This window comes from Columba livia, chromosome 14, assembly GCF_036013475.1.
Source record: "Columba livia isolate bColLiv1 breed racing homer chromosome 14, bColLiv1.pat.W.v2, whole genome shotgun sequence".
Taxonomy (NCBI): Eukaryota; Metazoa; Chordata; class Aves; order Columbiformes; family Columbidae; genus Columba; species Columba livia.
Genome location: NC_088615.1, coordinates 9,280,947 through 9,304,526, shown reverse-complemented (window position 1 = coordinate 9,304,526; position 23,580 = coordinate 9,280,947). Strand labels below are relative to the sequence as shown.

The 23,580-nt window shown below is 38.7% G+C and overlaps 1 protein-coding gene across 3 annotated transcripts in view; it reads right to left on the bottom strand.

Annotated features, from left to right (window-relative positions):
• Positions 1-23,580, bottom strand: part of TRPC7 (transient receptor potential cation channel subfamily C member 7) — a 76,389-nt gene that overhangs the window by 32,494 nt on the left and 20,315 nt on the right. For all 3 annotated transcript variants that reach the window (XM_065029942.1, XM_065029941.1, XM_065029940.1), the window contains exon 3: positions 14,666-14,848. In XM_065029942.1, the coding sequence (XP_064886014.1) occupies positions 14,666-14,848 (183 nt within the window). The remainder of the gene's footprint in view (positions 1-14,665; positions 14,849-23,580) is intronic.

Genomic DNA, 23,580 nt, shown 5'->3' with positions numbered 1-23,580 from the left:
TTATTAGACAGCAGACCATCCAGGCCAAACCCAACATCCATCAGTGGCCAGCACTGACAAAGAGCCTCTGTGGGCAAGTTACCTCCTAAGGTAAGACAATCTACACTAAGATTCAGAAAAGAAACAGAGAGACACTTTGACATCAAGCTGAAAAAAAACCCCAAAACTCTGATAACTTCCTAAAGTGATAGGCCACTGAAATGGTAGCTCACCACAGCACTAGTATTATATTGCTCTATTCACTGCATATGGAGCCAAAGTGAACCGTTCTTCATGGTTCTCCTCCTGTAAACTATAAGAGGTCTGGCTGGTATTTTGCTACTTTGAATGCTTTATCTCAGAGTACCTTTCAAAAATGACAGCTCATTCTTTACTGATCGGACAAAAAGACAAATCTAAAAGCAGTAGGAAAAGCTCTGGTTCTCCGGTACAGAAAGTACATGTTTTGTATCCTGTAACTGAGAGTCTTCTGCAGTTTATTGTTCAGAACAAAAAAAAAAAGGTGAGCAGCAGACAACTGAAAAGGGCAATTTCTTAATGGTAAAATTACAGCACCACTGGATCCCACAGAAGAGATTTATAATAAAAGCTCAAACTTCTTTATTTCATATTGTTCTTCAGGGTGATTGAATTTAGCATGTGACTATCTTTAATCACAAAGGAAGATAATTAATAGGTAAAATAACTGAAAGAAAAGATGAAAAATAAATATGTTGCTAATGTAGCTGATTGCATTAGCAGAACTGAGTGTTTCATTTATTAGTTCTGTGGCTGAATAAATATTCTTAGGAGGGAAATGTAAAACCCTCCACTATTACAAAAAGCAGAACTTTCTGGAGGCGAGGGGGAGGATGGAGAAGGTGAAGAGGAGGAAAGCAGAGCTTACTGGGGGTTTTGGTGGCCGCAGTGGGCCTGGCCTGGCAGGGTGGACATGGACCACATCTGGCAGCTGCCCCATGTCCCTGCTTCAGCTTCAGCAACTGGGGGAATTCCAGCTGTCATCTGGAGTTTTACTGGGACTGAAAAGTAGAGAAAACTCAAACTCTTCTTTCGTCTTCACTGTCTATGAAACGATGGTCAAATTGGGAATTTAATAGACTCTTTTCTAGATGTTTGCATAATAACAAAGCCGTTACTGTGAGTTTCAATGATCAGTTTATTGCTAGGGCAGAATGAAATACAGTTGCACAGTAATTAGGATTGCTGTGGAATAGTGCATTTTCTTCTTTAACAGCACATTAGCAGCTATTTAAACTGTGTTTCTTCAGATGAATTAGGCTTTGGGGACTGCATTTCTCAAAAAGGAAAAATAGAAAATAAGACTTTACCCCTTCCACTGAATAAATCAATCACAGTGAAGAACTTTGATTAGTACTTTTAACCTCTTTTGTCTATATAGTTTTTTTTTTTTTTTTTTCCTGGAAATATTAACATTTTAATAATCTTTCTTTTACACTGCTTTCAAAAATGATAATCTATAAATTGTCAGTCCTAGTTATTCTGAGCATTTGAAGTTTAGGGTTAAGGTGATGACAGCAGTATTGCAAGGAGGCATTTCCTAATGCTCAGTGTTTATGTTTGTGTTAATGTTTCCAGGGCTTATTATCTTTGTGGCAAAGAGACAGAAGGATGAAATGGAAGGAAGCTAGACAGAGAATTGATTCCCTTTGTAAATTTTACTTTCAGATATGAATTCAACAGCAATTGTAGCAATTATTGGAAAGGAAAATTACACTGGTAGATGTGCAGACTTCTGAGATGAAGGGCAAAAGCTACAGCCAGGCCTCCTCCTGCTCTTGTAATTGTTCACTGCATTATGGGAATCAGTTAAGACAAAGAAATTCAGTTGTCCTTGGCAATGAGACTGACAAAGACTTTTGCTGGTTGGCATTTCAGAGAATTCATCGGACATTTTAATCTGTTCATTGTTTCACTCGGTCTGGAAACAGCTACAATAAAAATACAAATATAGGAAAATTGAGAAGGAATCGCCATAAAACCCAGTTCATTGGAACAATTTATTTTGTTTAAGGCAATAAAGATTGGCAGCATGCCATAGAGCCTTGATAGTGTTCATCTTACTCTGATTATTACAAAAATAAGGGGAAAATAAGATCAGGATAAGAAAATTAAGAGCATGAATGAGTTTTGATCTGTTATTTGCTTACAGCAAGCAGCGCAGTTTTTCATTATGTTTGCTCCATCAGATATTAATGAAATACACAGTGACCCTTGGACAACGCCAACCCTCTCTCCACCAATATTTCAGTAATCAGTCTTAGATCTCATCAGAGATGTTACAGAACCACTTAACTTTCTCTCTTCTCTGGGAATGGACACCGACAGCAAGTTAAAGATTACACTAATGTTTTGCTTAGTGTTGTAGACACTGAAGAGAACAGAGTTTGAGATAAAAGCTTCAAGGCAGAATACTTCAAAGTGTAATGAAAAATGGTGGTGTGGCATATTGAATTTCAGAGGCCTAAACGTTGCAATGTGTTCTCAAAGTTCCGATTAGATGTTATTTTCCTTTTCTACAGTGCTGGAAAAGGAGGCTGGGAGGCTTTTATGGGCAAATGTGGCTGCTCCTGTGCTGCATCCCAGAAGAGAAAGGCAGCGTTACAACAAGATCGGTGTGGCTGGGGCTGTGCAGAAGGGCAAGATATCACTAATTGAAATGGAAGTACTGGCAGTGGAGGGAATGGCGTGGGTCCAAAAAGAGCAATTTAAAAGCATTAAGTTCTTTATCTCATTCACAGTGACCCCTTTCCAAGCTGATAAAGGTAAATATATCAGAATCTGGGAGCTCAAGAAAAATTCTTTGTGATGCTTCTGCATTCAGAAACCACAGTGGCAGCTTTTCTGGTCCCATGGCACAGGGACTCCAATAAATGGCTGTGGGTTTTCCTTATACCATGCATATACCTCTGTGATTTAGGAAGAAAATTGCACTTTCAGCCTATCAGTTACACACTTTTTTAATAAGTTAAAAAAGTCTAAAAAAAAAAAGAATTAAATCAGTCACGGATCTGAAGAGCCGGGTCAAATAAAGAAGCTGCCAAAGTGGCATTTTTGAGAGCCACCAAAAGACACAGGAAAGCATTAACACCTCCGAAAGCCACTGTTCTGTGCTACAGAGAATTAAATAAATGAGGTGAATATTTCCCCAGAACATGGAAAAGATCTTTCAAAGCCTTCAGTCATAATTCAAAGGGCCCAAGTGAATTGTTTTACACATAGAAATAAAGAGAACGTTTTAAAGACCACTGTGGATACCGCATTGAACAATAACTTTTCCACATTGCTATCTAATTTGATGTATGGCAGCTCTTCCTTGTAGCTTATCATGTATACGCATTGTGGGAAAGCACTTTACAGCTCTCATGACAGAGTGAGATTTTTTCCTTAGAATACTTGTTCAAAAATGCATGAGTTTCACTATACATACAATAAAGTACCTTTATAGCTCTATAACTGTATAGGAATTTACTTCTGATAGAAAACACTAATAGAGAGACTTTCATTATTTAGTTTCTGTTATATCAGACAGAGAAAGTCTGTGATGAGCACCTGGTTACTGGTGCTGTTCAGCATTAGCACTGTGGTTGCCTAAGTTGTCAGTGGTAAAGCACTGTTTAAATCCCCTGTGCAAAACACCCCATTTGAAGGGCATCTCTCTTATCCTGTGGCACATGAAAGATAGGCTATAGACAGATGAAGAAATCCAGAAAATTCCTTAGAGTATCAGACGATGCAAAGATATCAAACAGGAAAAAAAAATAAATAAAAAAAAAAAAATCTATCTTGGACAGAAAAATGGTCTCAGCAGAAAAAAGGAAACTGACTGCAAGACAGGTAAAAGGCCGAAGTCAGCCTCAGAGGGCTGGAATTAATCATGCAGAAAAAAGCAGTATCCTTTTTATTACTGAAATAATTCTAATTCTCTTGTTAGTGCAGAAATCTACCATCAAGGCAAAAGAATCACTCAGACAGGATCATCTTGCTTTGCTAATGCACCCTACGCAAAATAACCAGAGGCTGAGGTAGGAAGGAAAAACTTATCAGTAAACCAGTGAAAAACGCTTTGAAAACTTGCATGTCAGAACTAACAACACAAACTTGTGACTTTAACTTCCCTGCTTTCACGGAGATACTCCCGTTGGGTCCTTTCCAGCATGTCCCTTCACTGTAATCCTTATAACACTGTCAAAACTCAGCAAACAAAAGCTGCAATTCAGATGAGCAGCAGTGTGTTTAATCAGTGAGTGAGAGCTAGAAAAGGAGCTACATAAATAAATTTTCAGGAGAACATTGGTAATGTCAAGACACACTGGTGGGGCAGGGATGAGCCACCTTTCTTTCCATCATGTAGCTGTGTTCGTGCCCTTTGAACAACCTTTCTGGGTTCATTATTAAACATTTGTCTTTTGATGTAGCTCATTGCTTCTGCAAGCCTATATTGATTAACACATTCTATTAATAAGATGCAGCACCTGCTCACAGGAACCCCTGGTTGGGTGCATAATGCATTAAATGCCGGAGATCGTAGTGAAAAAGCTGAAACTGTTTTAATGACACTTTTGAGTCAATTGTCACCCTGTGCTGCTGAATTACATGGGAAAATGTGTGGGGAGTTAAAGGGATTGGATGTGTGGCTTTTCCCATTTTGCCAAGGATGTCTCCAAGCAGCATATGAGCAGTGCTTCTGTAAAGAGCCATACATAGTGGCATCTGAATCACACATTTGTCCTCTGAAAAGATGGAAGTACCTAAGTATGATTAAGAAGACTTCATGACACACCTCCTGGACAAACAAAGGCAGAGCTGAGCTCTCTGTGCGGGTGTTTCCAGCAGGACCAAAGTCATCCCTGGTTGGGAAGGTGCGCTGGAATTTGCTGGGCAGCGGTGCTGCGCTTGTGCAAAACCAGTGTCGTGTTTCTGCCAGTAAAATCCTCATCAAAGGAGATATGAAATTATCCCTTTTTAGCGGGTTGCTGAAGATGCTTTGGGAATACCAGCCAACATTGATGGGGTGGAAGAAATGCAGGGAAATGTGGAAGCGGGATATTACTGCTGTGCCCCGAAAGAGTAAAAGCTATACTGCCATTTCACCAAAGAGGTTCAGATGAATTAAAGGGTAAAAACATGCCCACATGGACAAGACAGAAGAAAAAGGCAATGAAAATATTAAACCGAAACGTAACTACTTTGCTTTCAAACCACTTCTTATTTTTGAAGATTCCTTTGATATTTTAAGTATTTTAAAATCTCGAAACCCAAACAGAGAATCTAAATAAAATAATTTGCTTGAACCAAAACATACCTTTTTTTGAAAAACAAAACAAAAACCTAAAAAAAATTAAAAATATATCAGAATAATTTTTTGATCCCATGAAAGACCCTTCTACCTACAGAATTGTTTCACCTGATGCAGGAGATGACAAAGCTCAGTGGAAGTTACTGAAGCTTGCTAGGAAATACAAAGTATAAGAAAAGGCCAATATATGCGTATGACTGTTCTTATCTTCACCTTGTACTCTATTCTGTGAACCTTCAAGTGAAAAAAGGGCCCTTTTTTTGAAGAAACTATTCTGAGAGACCTTAACAGAAGCAGATGGGATATAATACATTTATTTCATGATCCGGAGTGAGGAAAAAATTGCCTTTCACAAGTTCTTGTGCCATTAAAGCATGACAAATGAGGTTGTCAGAGAATAAATATAGCTTGAACGTGGCTCACTATTTGCTGTTGTGCCTGATAAGGGGTGCACATAAAACTGTAGAAAGTCTCAGTAAGAAATAGAAAACTACTTGCCCTACTATTTATGCATTAAAAATAATAAGTGAAGTTCCAATCCAAATATCCATGTTTTGAGACTCTGACCTTTTCACAAAATAGACCTAGTATATTATAGTTAAATTCTATGCATGGCTACAGCCCAGTTTTTAAAACACTTTGCACCAGAGTAACCTTACAAAGGAGAATAAATCAACAGGTCCAAATTCCTTCATCTGGAGGCAAAAAAAAGTAATTTCATGGAACCCTGTTCAACTTACATGAAATAGAATTTTACTGCTCAAGACTAATTTCAATATTATCTGACCATTACATAAAAACAAACACTACTTCATATTTGTGTTGCTGCAGACACACACAGATAACATGAATCAAGGAAACATTCCTGCCCTGGGGATTTCTGCAGATTTTCCCCATCCCTGGGGCTCATTTGACTGTCTAATGGAATCACACACATATTCATGAGGTTCTTGCTCATCCTGTAGATGAGTTTTGTGACAGTCATGGTGAATATTCAGACCTGATATCTGGAGTCTAACTTCAGCCTTTATAAACCTGGTAGCAAAGGCAAAATGTTTGTATTTGTAGGTAGAGCCCAGATTAGCTGTAATTATTAGGGGAAGAAAAAACAAAACTAAACAAAATTGTGCAACCTCAGTCACTGAGTTACTTTTAAGGCACAAACCCAGAAGTATTTATTATGGTTTTAATAATAAATTACATCTTTTGTAAAATCTTGCACGTGCACGTTTCTAAACCAAAATATCTTTCATCTTAGAGCCATTTGGCAGTGGGGAAATGCTTGCACCAAATCCAAAGATACTCACATATTCCCCAATTTTATGGAAATCCAATATCTGGATCCACTTGCTGGCTGGCCTGAGTTATCTAAAATCTGATTTAGAACACTTAAAACCTTATCATCGCTACATTTTACAATCACATCTCTTTCCTGTGACTCAGTCTGCCCTACAAAAGTAAGTGTGGTGTTTGGGATAGTTCTTCTGCTCCCTGCTGAATCTGTGAGAACATTAACAGGATCAAAATGTCACTTTGCAGAGTGATGAGGAGACAGAACCAAGGCAGTGAAGGTCATCCCAGTGTCCCAGTTCCTGTGTAATTGCCTCAAACCACCCGTGTGGTACAGCTCTGTAAGGAGATGGTGTGGTCCCATCAGAATAAGCAGCGTGGATGGAAATATAATTTGATCAGGCACTAGAATGGTGAACAGGCTCAAAATAAAACCAAATAAAAACAAATTAGCCTAATACAAAACAAAAGTAATGGGATGAATAAAACTGCCACGACCATTTCAAATGCAATTCACCTGTTGGCAGAAATGCTCTCCACTGCTGAGCGAAAACACAAAATTAATAATCCTTTTAGTAGTAGAGGGAATGGAAGGGGATTTTTTTGTTGCTCTGTTACATTTTCAATTCATGTTATGTAAAATTAAATCTGATATATTGGAGGTGTATAATTAGAAAATGTAGAGTTCACACAAATTCTAAAATTGGTTCAGTTTAAACCTTGTTCTGCCTAAAGTTTCTTTATAATTTTACTTCTCTGAGACAAGGACAGAGGCTCTTTTTTGTGCTCAGCATTCTCCTATAGTGTAGTAAACGAGGTGATTGGCTCTTGAGCAAACTTCGGTTTCATATTCCAGTGAGCTGCATGGTTTCTGAAGAGATTTGTTGCTAATGTTTGTCTTCTCCTCTTTTTACATATATGAATAAATCTTATCACTGAATTATTTATCTGACAAAAAGCAAATGAATTGGAAGTCCCAGCCTCTAACATTCCGTGATCAGAACCATGTGTAAGTCCGTTTTATTTAATTATTCATCTGAAAATATACCACAAAAAAGTTACCATATAGAAAGCTGCCTTTGATATCTATAAAAAAATAACCACAGTGGACACAGGAGAATCAGTAGACTATTTTCTCTTTGGCTACATGGTGAGCAAAGGCTGGGCTGGTGCTCAGACTCAGAGGCCTCTTCTATAGATGGCTTCACTTCCAGCAGAGTTGGTGGGTAGAAATACTCCCTCATAGGATGAGACTCTCACCATGAGGTATCGAGTCCCAAAAATGTACTCAAACACAGACATCTACAGGTGTCTGATAAGAACCCCATGTAGGAGAGCTGCACCCTGAATCACTACCCACACAGACACCCAAATTTGAACACCAGTAACTTGAAATACTGAATCTTATTATTTTTTTTTTGAAGGGTTGTACCAATCCCCATCTGACTTTCCACCCAAACTGCACATTAGCAGGTTAAGTGCCTATGGGGAAAATAGCTGAAGCCAAAACTGAAGGCAACTAAGGTCAGTTTTATAGCAGGACATATTAATCGCTCTTTCTAAGAGAATTTTATTATTAATAAAGGTAATTTTAAGTCCTTTCATCTGTAATGGGCATGCATGCAATGGATTTGATATGTTCCTGTGCTCTCTTGTCAGCATCTTGATGGACATCTAAGACCCTGTGGCACTTTGCAAATGAAAATAATTAAGTCTGCCTATTACAGTAAATTGGGAATATTACAAACACCACTCAGGATGGACATATGATTCATTCAAGCCTTGAGAGGATGGAGGTATGGGCAGGAAACAGCAAAATTAGATTCAACTTGGAAAATAAATTAAAACATCTGGGCAGAAGGAAATCATCAGAACCACAGATTTTAGTGGGAGGAAGGAACCTTGCTAATGAAATACTTAGAAACTTAGGAACACTTTCTGTGAGGAAGAGAAGTAATTCCTTTCCTTTCCAACCTCTGACAAAATGTCTGTATATGCAATTAAAAATGTAAAAGAAAAATTACATGGGTAAGCTTAAGAGTCCAGAATGACTACAGAGTTTCTACTGTTTACACAGAAATTTAGCTACATTTGTACAGTATCAACCAGGTCTCCAGAGATGGACACAAGAGACACTTTTCATCCCACCACCACAGTCCAAGCCATCAATGATTTGACCAGAACTCAGTTAAATATTCCTGAAGCTAAAGAGCAGAAAAAAAACCCAACAGAGATTATGGAAACAAAACCAAAAAGCCAACTTCTTGAAAGCCTTTTTTCCTGAGGTGTTCACCTCCTTGAGCCTTCATGTTTAGATGGTGAAACATGACCCTGTCCTGCTTCAAACCATATCTGTGCATGTTACAACCACTGGAATACAGAAAGGTCAGTGTTTGTGGGAAATTCCTAAACTTAATTTTGTTCCAGAGAACGACAAACAGCCACAAGAGAGACTTTTTGTGATCTAGGTAGCTCTGAAAGCTGAGGAGTTCCAACATTTCATTTGGGTTACTGAAATGCAGTTTTCCATTTGTGCAAAGGCTCCAGTGCAGATTATGTGTGAGGCAGTGGGTGGTGTGTCCCAGTGAGACCTCTGCAGCAGTACCTCCGTAGGGCATGGCATTGCTGGAATTGGCAGAATAACTGCAAACTGAGAGCACGGAGAGCTTGCAGAGCCATAGCTACCCACATGGCATGTGGCACAAATACACACCTTGCTCTCTGAAGGGAGGAATTCACAACTTCTTGTCATCTTCTCCTGCCCTCTGTTATCCAGCTTATTTTCTCACGCTTCTCTTGCAAATGCCAAGCTTTTCCACTTAGCCTTCCTAGAGGTGTGTTAGCTGAGCTCTGCCCCAGCCTGTGTTCAGGGCAGTGTCTGCTACTGCACATTTTGAAGGGCAGAGCTGTCTCCTCAACAGGAGCAGGGCTGGTTCTTTTGCCCATCCAAGGACTAACCTCTCTAGCTCCCGTGAGGGGTGGAAATGCTGCAGCTGGAGCCCCATTCAATGGTGAGAAGCACCCTGGAAGGCATTTCATGCATGAGCTATTGTACAGGGTAAAACCACATCCTTTGAGCAAACGAATGGGGAGCACAGGTTGTTGCAGCAGTTGATGGGAGCTGGGACTTCTCATGCCCTTGAGCGCCTAAGTCATGCGGCCAATGTAGTGAAAAATTCTAATCTAATGCAGCCATGAGTATTCTGTCCAGAGCATCCTCCATATGTTAATTATTAATAATACAGTTATGAGAAAAGTTCCTGTTCCAGCTCTCTATTAAATAGGATTTACACAGCCATCTGGTGTTCTGTTTAATTCTTATTAATTTTTTTTTTCAAACCCAATTTGTGTGTTTTACTGTTAATTAAATTAAAACTCGTGAAAGAGAAAGGTGCCTTTGTGATCTCTATGAACTGAGCTGCTGAGAAAACAGAGGTGGACACTCAACATTTGCAATTAAAAGAGTATAGCAACTGTAATTCTGATATCGTGAAAGGAGAATGAATGTCACCTCCCACAGAGAAGCAACAGCTTTAGATCTAAAGGTTAATGTTGACATATAAATCCCCTGCCAGCATTAAAGAGTGACAATAAAGGAGCATAGTAGTATAGACGAAAATGTAAAACAAATATACACCAGTAAATCATTTTGTTGTGGTACATCAAAACTTGCATTTTCTCACTGTTGGTTGTCCAAAGGAAGAATCCAGGACAGAGCTGTCCCAGACTCTGTGCCTATGCCTGTCACAGCTAGAAATCACACCCTGGCTTAATTAGAAATGAGTTCACACACAGGGAAAACTTATACTATCCCTGTATTTCCAGTATCTGATAGAAAACAAAATTAAGAAATATTTCAAGAAAATAAAAAAAAAATTCTGCAAATTTCCCCTGCACTCTCCTATAGTCTCTGAAGAAACCCCCTGAACAGCCTTGCTCCAGCATCAGCAGGGTGCTCTGATGCTCTTCCTGCACCCAACCTTTCTCCTTCCTTTGCTCAAGACTCTGCATGTCTGGAGAAGAGAGAAATCAGTTCTTGACTCGAATATGCAAGTGTGAACCATAGCTAAATAATATCACAGGAGACAATAGTAAATTTGTAACCATCCCATAACAAGGGCTAAAAGTCCATTTCTTGGAAGGCATCCAGGACTTCGTAAATGCTCAAATGTTTGCAAATTGTTTTGCTTTTGACAAACTGTTCCTACTATAATAATTTTCAAAGAAATGTGAATCATTAAGATGGTTAATTTGAGGTGAGAAATTACTCTGGAAAACTTGAGTGGAGGACATTTGAGTACCGTTTTCCAAGAATCCTAGGGTACAGAGTGATTATTTAGTTTTTTCAAGAATGGTAGAGAATTATAGTAATAAGGTGTTTTTAAAGACCACTTTGTAAACTACTGTAATTTTAGCTTTCTCCTTGCTGTGAAATATGTACAAACAGAGTTTCTTAATTCTTCAGTGACCTTCTCTATGACCTTCTCTAATCTTCAGTTATGTTAGAGCTTTAAACTTGCTTTTTCATCGGCATCTCATATGTGCTTGTAGCACACTTTGCAGGAAAAAAAAAAGGAAAAAGAGGCAAGTGAAGTCTGCAACTTTGGATGCGTTCTTGAATGACTTTCCAAGATTCATCTCAAGTTTTGTAAATTAGAAAAAAAGGTAGTGATCAACGAAGCAATGGCCTTTCAGTTGAACTGCTTTTTTGGAGTAGTGAATGGACAAGGTAACAGAGAATCCTAATGGGAAGCACAAATGAAAAAGTGCAGAGAAAGATCATTTAGGTCCTGGGAAAAATCCTGTTGTAGGTACCAGTTGCAGATTTACTGTGTGGAACACAGTATAAATTGTTCTCTGCAAATTTTCATCAAAAAAGCCTACCATATACACTTAAAGTACTAATACAGAAGAAGCTAACAATATAACTTGATATTTAAAAAAAATCAAGTATTTCCTAAAATATCAGGTGCAAATGTAAATATTTAATCTGAATACTAAGTTAATTAAAAGCCAAAACAAAATGACATAAAAACTAACACCTCTTTTGTTTTGTTTTTTGTTTTTCTCACACCATTATGAAGTCCCTAAAGTTGTCTTGTCTAGGATTCTTCTTGCAGTTCACGGGGAAGAACAAGTATAAAATACTTTAGGAGCTCCATACTTATTTAAGGAAGCATGCCTTTATTTCTTTGGTTCATCTAGAGCTTGCCAATAATACAAAATTAAACATCTGAACACTGATGCTAATGATAAAGATGGGGAGGTTCTGGTAGCAGGGCTGGAAGGCACAGCTGTAGTCCCTTCGTTAGTCCTACCCTGCCAACTGAACTTCCAGGACAAAAAGAAGTGTCAAACACAACTATTTCTGTGTTATTCCAGTTCCAGAGTGCAGTTAAAAAGCTGGAAAGGTCTCCACATCACTGGAGCTGCTTCTGGGTGAGTTGGAGCCACCGTGTCTCAGCACTCAGACTTGGCCTGGGAAGACAGCACTGTCAGACCAAGTGATGGGGTTTTGGGTGCCGTGGGTGGGAAGTCACTTTGGGCACCTGACTCATCTGGCTTTCACACTTGGAGCACCACATGTGATCTCGTGTAAGCCATTGCACCAGCTTTGAAAAAGTGCCTTGAAATTTACAGATTCTGCCCAAGAATTGACTTATTAAGTATGTAAAATAATTCAACCTCCATCTCACCCCTCCCTATGATAGTATTTTATTAAAATGAAAATTGATTTCTAAGCACAGGGTTTGTATACACAAGCCTAAACACCTCTCATCTGGATAAAAAACACCTTGTACCTGAGATCTATTACCTCTTAAGGAAATCATTACTGTGTTACCATAACACAATCTCTTTGTTCAGCCAGTGTGATAAATATCAGTCTATTATCATAAGCCACTGCCAATAACCAAAGCCATTTATCTGAATGTATCTCTGTCTCGCACAAATGAAACTATCTTACTTTCCAGTTAGCAGTTAAATCCTCATCTTACACATAGACATATATGGTCTACTGAAAAGAATATTCTGAAAAGTGCTAACCTGAGAGTCAACATGAGGCTGACAAATGCTCATATTTATGCTCTGTAATTAAACAGTTACCATCAGTGAGCAACAGGTTGCTCCAGATAGGGTACTCAGCTTTCCTGGGCACAGGAAGATATTTATACAGAAAAAGATCAACTGTATATGACCTGCCACGGATGCTTTAGGTCAGCGTTCATGCATTATGAAGTAATATATATAAAACATAAGAAATGGAGGAAAATTTCCTCTGCAACCAACTAAGCTAGGATGAATGAGCTTGAAAAAGCACAATAACAGCAATTCAGCTCTGGTTAATGGTCCTGGTATCTAAAGTATGACACAAATATTTAGAAGAATAAACACACAAAATAGTGCAGAAGGCTTCATACATTAAAAAGGCTTGATGTTCTGACCAACTTAAAGGTAATTCTCAGACCATGGGTCATTGAGGACTATTCCTTGATTATGTGCTGTCAATATCTTTTAGAGGAGTTCATTTTCTGAAAGAGCACCACAGCAAGTTCAGCCTCCTGTTACTAAAGCAACAGCTTCAATAAATAAACTTGATCCAGCTTGTTGAAAGGCATCTAAATAAGAGCAAACTGAGATGTTATCCTTAGTTTTGGTGACAAAACAATGCAGAGACATGATATCCTAGGAGGAAATATTTGGCTCCGTACCAAGTGCTCCTGCATGAAAGCAATTCATTTCATATAATAGTTTTAAGATTTGATTTAATTAATGGCTTTCATAACAGGAAAAGACCTTCTCTGGCCAGCACAGCAGCACAGTCAAGAGGTAAACTGAAGCAGGTGGTGGAAATGGGAGGGGAAAGAGAGCAGATGTTAGCTTGAAAATTTAGAACGCTCTTCAAATCTCGTAGCATGAGCCCAGTTTCTATCAATGCATATTGTAGGAACAATTAATTGTGACCACCCAGGCCTAGGATTTGCCAGAATCAAATTTTCCATTCACAGAACATACTTCCATAAAGCTGAATGTTTGTTTCAGATACTTCCAAAAGTAATTCAGTCTTCATGTTTTTCCTTAAAATATGTATATTCCTTCTGTTTTATAGATTTGGAAGAAATCTGAATTCTTAGAAAATTGATCTGGGGCTTTAGGAGACTGGAAGCTGGGAATGTAGGATAAACATATTTATAAATGTTCTTCTATTTACATATGCTATAAAAAAAATTCCAAGTTTATCAGAAGTTGATTTTTTGAGGTCTTGATCTCACTCTGAATGATTTTTTTTTTATTTTTTAAATTTTGAATTCCACTTTCCATTGCACTGCAGTAAAAGCTCTTGGCTACAACAGAATTGCTACTTTTTATAGGTTATTTCTATAACATTACAGAAAATGTAACATTTTTGATGGTTGCAAGTGTTTCCGGAGACCAACACAAGATGTGGTCTGAGCTAAGTGGTCAGGCAGCATTTGAGAGCACACAGGTAAGACTGGACACTTGGTCTGCTGACTTCAGCTTAGGCTGCAGCACCCAGCTCTTTTCTCAGCCTAAGCAGAAATCAAGTTTGAAGGAAAGACAGATGATCTGGGAATGCTGAAGATCTGGACTGAATTATCTGCTTTTATAATTTGTGGCCAAAGATCCCACAGTATCTGCTAGGTTCATCCCTCAACTTCATGTGAATCATAAGTGAAAGGTGGAAGACCCTCAGTTTGGTATAGTAACAACTTTTCACCCCTGCTGAAGTTTTCAGAGATTTGTAGTCATGACCTGCACAAGAAGCACCATGCACTATGGCCAGTTCCTTGGGCCATCTGTACATTCAAGTCTGTAACTTCAAAATAAATGCCACACCTTTTGTAACATGTCCTTTGCAAATATCCTTCTCCACATTGAAGTATGTGAGAAAATGTAAATCAGACCATGAAATGTTGAAATTCTAGGGATAGTCCTCGTCCCATTGAAATCTCTCATTGATTATTTTCCAGGTGACATCAAGGAAGCATAATTTAGATGTGAAGATGTATCCACCAGGAAACAAAAGAAATAGCTTACCTTTTTGACCTCATATTTAATAGCAAGTTTAATCCTGCTCAGACTTGGCCGGTGGTGCTCAGGGCACAGATGGATGTTCACATCTCCGTTGAGAATTGCTTCTACTTCTTCGGTGTCTCTGCACAAGTCCAGCACACCCACGACAAAGTCCTTGCATTGCATAGATAGCTTCCGATAGTCGTTCTAAGGGAAAACAGAGAAATATGAGTTATTTAATTATGCACTTGAAAGCACATCTCAAACAGACAAAAAAAAAGCAAGGGAGAGAATCATGAGCAAGGTTACTGGTGCAAAACTACTGGCTAGAGTAGTAGAAAAGCATTTGATTTCACCAAGGATGTAGCTAGCTTTCCACAAATAGACATTAACTCCTCCAGAATTCATAGCAATCTTCCTATCAGATACATAGTTAATATTACAGTAGAACATATTTTACAGAAGAATAATAATTTACCGATAAATTTTCATTTTAAGCAATTGCTTGACCTTTTCTCTCTCTCTCTATGACAAATCTTGAAGGAATGTGAAAAGATGGCCAAAAAAAGATCCTGATAATGGTTTAGAATTTACAGGAAATTTTACAATGTAGAGTCTTTGCTAGCAATTCCTTCTTTAGTAACTTTCAAGGAATTTCAGTCTGGAGCACCACACACAGATGTGTTCAAATTAATTATAAAGTTGTAATACCAATTTCAGTTTCAAATTTATTACCTAACAATTTGGTTAAACAGTCCCAAAAGAGCACCCAGAACATAATTTTTGTCATAACACTTTTTCAGTAAATGGGACTTCAGAAACTCAAGATGATTTCCTATGAAATAATTTCACCTTACAAACCCAAATTACACTTATGGGAAAAGAGATAGCATGTAGCTGAGTTGATAGAGGTCTAGAAGAGCAATTCCACTGCCCTAAATTAAATTGATTGATTTTCACATGCAGACACAAAAAAATGAGGAAAATGCCACCACCTGAGTAAATGCAGTAAATTAGAACACAATTAAGTCTACCATTAATATCCTAATAAAATGGTGATATTAAAGACTCAATGCAATGAATAGAAATAATAAGACAAGCTCTTACTGACTTGAGAGATCTTTTCAAATTAGGTTTGATGAGTTAATTAAATTCAGCAGCTTATCTAATTAAGCAAGCAGCCAAAAAAAGATGATGGTTAAACCTGGCTTTGATGAAATGATAAGAGCAACCTGTTTTTCTACTCCTATATTTTCTAAATTTTTAATTCTAACATTTACACATAGCAACATATTAGCCTTCCTTGTTAGGCAAAGATCTCAAAGCACTGTGCAAACATTCATTAATTAGGCAGAACAGCACTGTATAAAATACAGTGTATTAGAGGTGGCTGAATTACTTTGGACAGTTTTTCCCCTTCAGAACTGAGATGCTCTTGATAATTACTTTTTTTTTTTTTTTTTTTTTAATTAAGTTGGTTTAATGACTTGGGCACAGATTTGAGGTTGCTACTAATATGTGTGTGTCTCAACTTTGCTTACTGTGCTGTCCCGCATGCTGAGAGCTATGAGGAGCTGTTTTGCTGAGCACAGAAAAATTCAATAGTCGCAGGGAATCAGAAAGCCCTTCAGGGCTGGGATTGACTGTTCTTGCAGTAATGGGAAGATGCCATTTCTGGTAGGTGTTCATGAGAAGGGGTTGAGGAGGAAAGCTGGGAAATAGCTTGTGTTTTAGTGGTGAGACCTTCTGCAAGGTGAAGTTTCTATGTTTACACCCTCTTATATCTTCCAAAAAAAATTTTGAAATCTGTGTTTCCCTTATCTTCCTCAAGAGCTGTAATCAGACCTCATGTTCTAATTGGGGTGTTCATGAGCAGAGGTCAGCAAGAAATTCAAATCTTCATCAAAATATATAATATAACAGCAAAGTGGTGTTTATCTCTGGTGGAGCAGTTTTATGCCCTATTGCAGAAAGTGAGGCACCAGTTTCATTGCAGAAACTGGAGCTTTTATAAATGTGCCAATTTAGTGCACTGAGATTTAAGCTGTCCTCAAGGTTCAGGCAGAAAATGATCATACGTCTGCATCTAAATCTAGTATCTAAGTACTTTGCGGAGACAGGATTTGTAGAGTGAATGTTGTCAAATATGGGGTGAAGTGTAGTCTGAAATGTAAATGAAAGAGGGTTTGTATTTTACAGGTTCAAAGTGCTCCTCTTTAATCAATTCTATGCTTCAATCTTCTCTGTACCAAGAAGAATTTCAATAAATAGAAAGCTTGTCTGTTCACTGAGAGAATAGATGCCCAAACAAAAATAGCCTGGAACTAACTACAGGACCTGTGAAGCAAATATAGATAGATCTGAAAATAGATGTAGGCTAGGAATGAAATGCTGATCTGCCACAGGTAATGGAGACACTTAATTAGCCCATCAGGTTTAAAAAACAAACAAACAAACAAAATAACCAACAAAAAACAACAAAAAGCCAACAACAACAAGCACACACACACACCAAAAAAACCAACAAGGATGAGAACTCTGTTAAGCTTTAATACCAGTCTCCATGTAGGGTTTGCAGAGTTTGAAAGCTTATCTCTTAGCCAGCACATTTTAGGTAATTCTCATCACCATTTCCACATCATCTGAACAACTAGTATACATTAGCTCCGACTACTTTCCCTCTTCAACTTTCCTCAAAGAAAGCAGTTTATTTAGCAACTAAGAAAGTATTTCTAAAGCAAATGCAAATGGCAGGCTCCCAGCTGGCAAACTCCTTCAAGATCCAACTTTATTCACATCTTCAAGCCTAAAGTTTTTACTGGTTCTGTACATTTGCAGAGCCTATGAATGATTTTTCTGTTCAAAATCATTTACTCCAGTTTTCAAGTAGACACAAGCAGCAACACAATCTACCCAAGACACAGGCTGTATTAAATAAAATAAACAAAATAAAATAGGTTCCTGCCAGTCTTCATCCAGACAGGAGAGCTGCTTACTGCTCTCAGGAGATATTGCTCATGTGTTAAGACAAGTGTCAGTGATCAGTGAACCTGCTGTATCTTCTGATGATCCCTTTTACAAAAGCATTTGTCATCTTTTTTCTGGCTTACTTAATGCTCATATTCAACATAGATAATCGTGTTCAGTCTGATGGTGAGAACACAGCCACTCATTGACTGTCCTGATGTCAGTGTCTCTCTCTTTGCGTACACAAGTAACTGAAGGCATCTTTACTAAAACTTGAGATTATCAGGATACTGACAGCCAAGCTTCTCCTGACCTAGGCTTAGCACCGTGTAGCTTTGGTGATGCACGCAGAAATGATCTACCTGCATATAAAATACTGAATTGCAAGTCATGACGCACAGTAAAACACTCAAGGAAGCCACGATTTGCAAGTGGCATGCAAACTATATTGGTGTACGTGCCAATATGGTATAAACTGCCTGGATTTCACACATTTGGAAGCACCTGAGACCCTGCAGAGCCTGCAGAAAGGAGCGCTGTGACAGTGGTGGGGCTTGTTCTTGCGTAGGACAGAAGGCTGCAGCCCCAGGGCAAGTGTTACTGAGAGGTGGAAGAGTCAGGAGGAAGAGGTGAAGAGCCAGAACACATTTCCAGTTATTTTTTTGGTACGTCAAGGTTTTTGAAGATCAGAGCCCTGAAGACTCCTGGTAACTCTGACAGGCGTAGTTGGCTGCTGTGTCTTGGGATGCAAAGGGCTAGGCCCCAATTCCCCATGGCCTTTGCCAGCCGGGTTTGACCCTCAAACCAGGCACTCCATGGCCTTCCCTGTCTAAACATGTTTCTGGGCAACCATCCTAGTTGCAAGCCTGGCCAGGCAGTGGGCTACAGGTGGGCCAGGCGGAGGTCCTGCCTCCCACCAGAAACTCATGTCTGGAGACATGAAATCCAGCTCAGTCCTCTTGGCAGAGTCACAGAAACAGGCACAGGCAGTAACAATAACCCACACGTTCCTGAATGTTCTGATCAGCTACTGCATTACACAAGTCTGAGGAGTATGAGTTTCATAAAACAGATGGATCTTTACAGTAATGAAAACTGCAAATCATACATGAGGGTTGCCAGGGCCTCATCCTTACAAGCTGAGCATCATCAGGCCTCAGGGAGGAAGATGAAGGATACAACTAATTACACAAGAGAGTTAGTCTGTTTCAAATCACACATGGAACAGTATTTTATTTCCTTTAGAGACAGCAAGTAGAGATGGATCAGGAAAATGCTTGAGAATGTTACAATATCATTTTTTAAAAACTAAAACATAATAAAAGGATTCCAAATTAGTCATTTCCTGCTTCTTCTAACACTGTTGCACATATGGAGTTAAAAATGTCTAATTTTGCTGTTTTGAAAAGGCTGATGGTACTTGTCATTCACTGCAATTTCTCTGAGTACCCTATTATTATCTGTTGATTATGTTCTAAATGAACTCTGTCATGTCTCCACATCTGTTCACAACCACCCAGATTTCTTCAGAAAAGAGCTGTTTAAGGCCAGAGGGATGCAGTCTGAGTAAGAAGTAAAATGAGAAGAAGTAAGACCAGCAACCTATCTTGGCTAGATAATGAAAGAAAACAGAACAACCCAACCAAACAGGCAAGAAACTATTCAAAAAACAATCAGAGTCAAGAATTTAAATTGAGTGTCAGCCATGGGAGCCTAGCTCTGAAATGCAAGCACTACACATGCATTTTGGAAAAGAGAAGCAGAAATGGGATGCTTGAACTAGGTATTAAAGCCACCATTTTTCAGTAGTTCTGTCCATTGTATATTGTCTTATAAATCTGCTCCACTGGAATTTGAGGGCTTTCACACCAATCCAAGACTTCTGGAACTAATGGACCTGAATGTCCTGTATCTGTGAGTGGGGCTATCACAGCACCAGAAAGCCTCTGTGTGCTCTCAGAGTGTTCACAGATAAACTGCAGGGCACAATCTGCTGCATCCAACCTCCTGTCTCTGAGTAATGTAGGAGCTGTGTATTCAGCAGAAAATCTGGCTTTTCTGGGCAGCATTATATTTGCTGTGCAAATGAAAGCTGCAGGCATGTTGCACAGAGCCCCCCTTTATGTTTCCTTGAAGTTCTTGGCTCTTTGTATACAACTCTACATCACACATACCCATATCATGGAGAGAAATATTGCATAGATTAGTTTATGATTTGAAGAGAAGCAGCAAAAAAGAAAGAAAACAGAGAAGTAATTCTATAAATATGGAAACTCCCCCAAATAAAAATGTTTGTAGGAAGAAAACAAAGGTGAGAGAAAGGAGAGGGGCAGAAAGCCAGTGATATTACATGCTAGATTTGAAATTAATTTTTTAAATAAACCATCATGACAAATATTCAAAGTGCTTATAAATATTTACCAATTAGATTTCACATGAAATATGCACAAGCCAGTTTTGAAGTTGTAGGACAGATTTCCTTCTGGGTATTTACACTGTCTGTGACTGGCCATATGTTTAGGAATGACAAAAAGCACAAGGCCTGTGGGAGTGAATACGATGAGAGAAGTTGCTGAGAAAGGGCCCTGCACTGATCCTGGTCTTGTAACCACATTATCATCTGAAGTGCACTGAACACCCCTTCCAAACAGCTCTGTCAACTCTGCCTATAACTGCTGACAAGTTTGAACACAGCTGAGTGCATTTTTATTGTTTCCAGACTAAATGCCTGCGTGCATAGACTATGTCAAGCCTGTACAGTTAATTTTCCAGAAAGCACATCATCCAGTCAGTTTATGTTCTCTTGCTTCTTAAGTGGCAGCACATCAGTGATTTTTTTTGGAACTCTAGGTGTACTGTGTCATATTCAGTGGGCATGTCTCTGAAATAAAGCCAAGTGCTCATTTAAAACATTTCCATGCTCAGGTGCATGTTGCTAAGTATGTCTGGAGGTCACAACAGATGCTGCTGGTTCATTTTTTCAATGATCCAGACCTTGACTTTTTCACCGCCAGCAAGCATAATATAAGCAACTGGTTAAAATACAAGAGTCTGACATTTCAGAAGTGTGTCTGTCCTGCTTCCCAAGCAATTTGGACCCTTCTAAATGAAGCCAGGATAAACATGGCATTTGCTCTCTGAAGAGTGCCAGGCTGCAGTGTGGTGGTGCAGAGGGGCAATGCCTGCAGGCAAAGGGTGTTTTGTCCAGAGACACCAAGAGATGCATCCAATGAAAGAGCCCAAGGACAAAGCAGACAGTACTGCCTGTGCTTACATTACTTTTGGCCAAAGAAGTCCAGAAAACAGCCATATGCTTTGACTGAGGACCAAATATTGTGTGGCTTCCAATGAGCCCTGAAAATAACATCCCTTGCCTCATTACAGAGATTTCAATAGCAGTTACACTGACTAATTTACCATAAGAATTTTTCTGTGTACCTTTTTTCTGTTCAATAGGTTGAGCTTTCTAGCTGCAATTCATATGCACTGCAGAAGCTGATCTCTGAGACAGCATATCCTTCAACAACAGGATAGAACAGCAAGATATCAATCAAACCCTTGACTTTGGATCTCACCTTATATCTGTTCTCTAGGAGATATATCAAATCATTAAAGAAGCTAGCCAAGATGGTGTTAATGATCTATGGTGGAGTTAGAAAAGCCCTTAACATTTGTTGCTGTACTTTTATAGCATCCTTCACAGGCCCAGTCATATGTGTAACCTTCAGTACTAAAGTTCTAAGAGCTTTAAAGTGGGAACAGTCAAAAGCAGCAGAAAGGATAGGCTTGCACCTCCCTGTTTTGTTTCTACTCTTTTGCACTCTAGTTGTTATGTATCTACCAATAATTGCTTCTGGGAAATTGTTTGGTTTTGTGATAAACACAACTTCTGTGGGACCAAAACCAAAGAGTAAATTTTGCAAATGCTTTCCATCAATAAAAACTTCGAAAAATGCAAAATACTTCACTTTGATATCCTCTTGAAACAATTCTTTAAAATGTGGGGTTTTTTTTATTTTTTGATCTAAAATTAATGGATGGATTATTTGGGGAAGTTAAGCCAGGAATCCATTCACATAATCCTAAGAGAAAGCTAGGGACTGAGATTTAACACCATTCCTGACTCTTTATCCAAAGTTTTAGATTCCCTAGCACAAGAAACTTCAGAATCAGTCCACTCTCAATTATTTTATTACATATATTGATATTTTTTTTGTTTGAAACTTTTAAAAAGTTTCCTGTAGATGCGAATTCTCTCTACACTGAAATTAGCGGATCACTTGACTTATTTAAAGTTCTCACCCAGAACAGAGTACAATCTCTTTCTAAATATGGGTCTAAGAAGTTGCCATAAGAACATCTCCATCTCTTCTACTCCTTTCCCACAATGTCACCTTCTTCCTGACAAGTACCATTACTGAGCATCTGCGTAGCACACTTGTGTGCAGGAACACCAGTGCTATTCAATGTATAACTATCACCCTATTCCAAGTCTCTGAAGTCATTTAAATATACATAGAACAGAAATTATGTTGTTTGACAGTAAGTTTTTTAAAATAGCGTATTTAAATATCAAGGTTGGCATAGCAGCTTTTCAGCGTAAGATGGCATTTGATACTTGAGGTACTTCTCTTTCATATAATCTCAGCTGGTTTTCAAACTCATGTCACAAATAAGCCACATGCTTTTCATTCCTCAACTAATTAAAAGGTGTTTTTTTGCCTTCTTGCAGATTTTCCCAAGCTCATTTGAATGTTTATGCTGAAACACCTGTTTTCAGAAGATAAACTGTCAAGTCCCTGGATGTCACATAAACAGGACAGGTATTAACAGGGACAGAGGTATTAACTAAATGCTTTGGCATGCAAAATGCAGGGAACACACCTTCAGTGAAGGAGAACGTCTGTATTCCTTTGTCTTGTCAACAGCTTCTCTTTATAAAATACAAACTACGCATATCAAAATAATACTCTGGTAGTTCTCTTGATGAAGAAGAGTTTAAGATCTGTTAGTTTCAGCAGTAAAATCAAGCCCATGTGGATGCAGTACAAAGCTCCCAATCTCTCTTGATTATTTTCAAATATTGGCTTGCTCCTTGTGTGGGAATGTGACACTGAGAAACTGTTTTTCTTATTGTTGAAAATGAAAATGCTCCTTGCATTAGAGGAGCCTTTATTTCAACCTTACTTTTACTGTCATGCAGAAAGAATTCCTCTTTTACCCCCAAATGCATTTCACAAGGCAAATGCAATGTTGGGGCAAATTCTTTTTGTTTGTCACCCATTCTGTTTACAATAGAGCACTTACAAGACAACAGACAGCAAATCTGCAGCTCTGATGTGCTAGATGTATCAAAGCACAGAAGTCATCTCTGGGCCAAGTTTTTCATTTTACATGTCACCCATACTTTTTTTTCTCTGGCATCTTCCCATGTTTATTATACTCCTGACCTGTTAGAAGCTCCACTGGGAAAGAGCCACATTTCCTACACAATTTGCAGCTGAATAGATAGTTTCCTTGTGCTAAATGCACTAACTACTGTCCTTCAACTGTGTGGCTTTTTTCAGCAGCTCAGCTGCTTGAAACCTGAAAACCAGATGTGAAAAACAGGGAGAAAATAATGGATTTAAATGTAGGGCAATTGTTTGCTTAACACAGCTACATTTTCCCCCTAAAGCTGAACTAAATTGGGCACTTTCAGCTTGCCTGAGGAAGACATTTATATGTTCAAAGGTGCTATGAGTCCTATCTCTGTTGGCTACAAACTGCACCTGTATATCAGGAAAGATTCCTTCTAAATCCAACCTGCGAATGACTGCTGGTTTAACTGAGAGCCATGATACAACTACATTGACAACTAAAAAAGCCCATATATCTTCCAGGTCTCAAACAGCCAACTACCACAGCCAACTTCTCAATGTCCAGCAAAAACAGCTCCTTGGAATACTAGTCACAAGCACCAGAGGGGATGA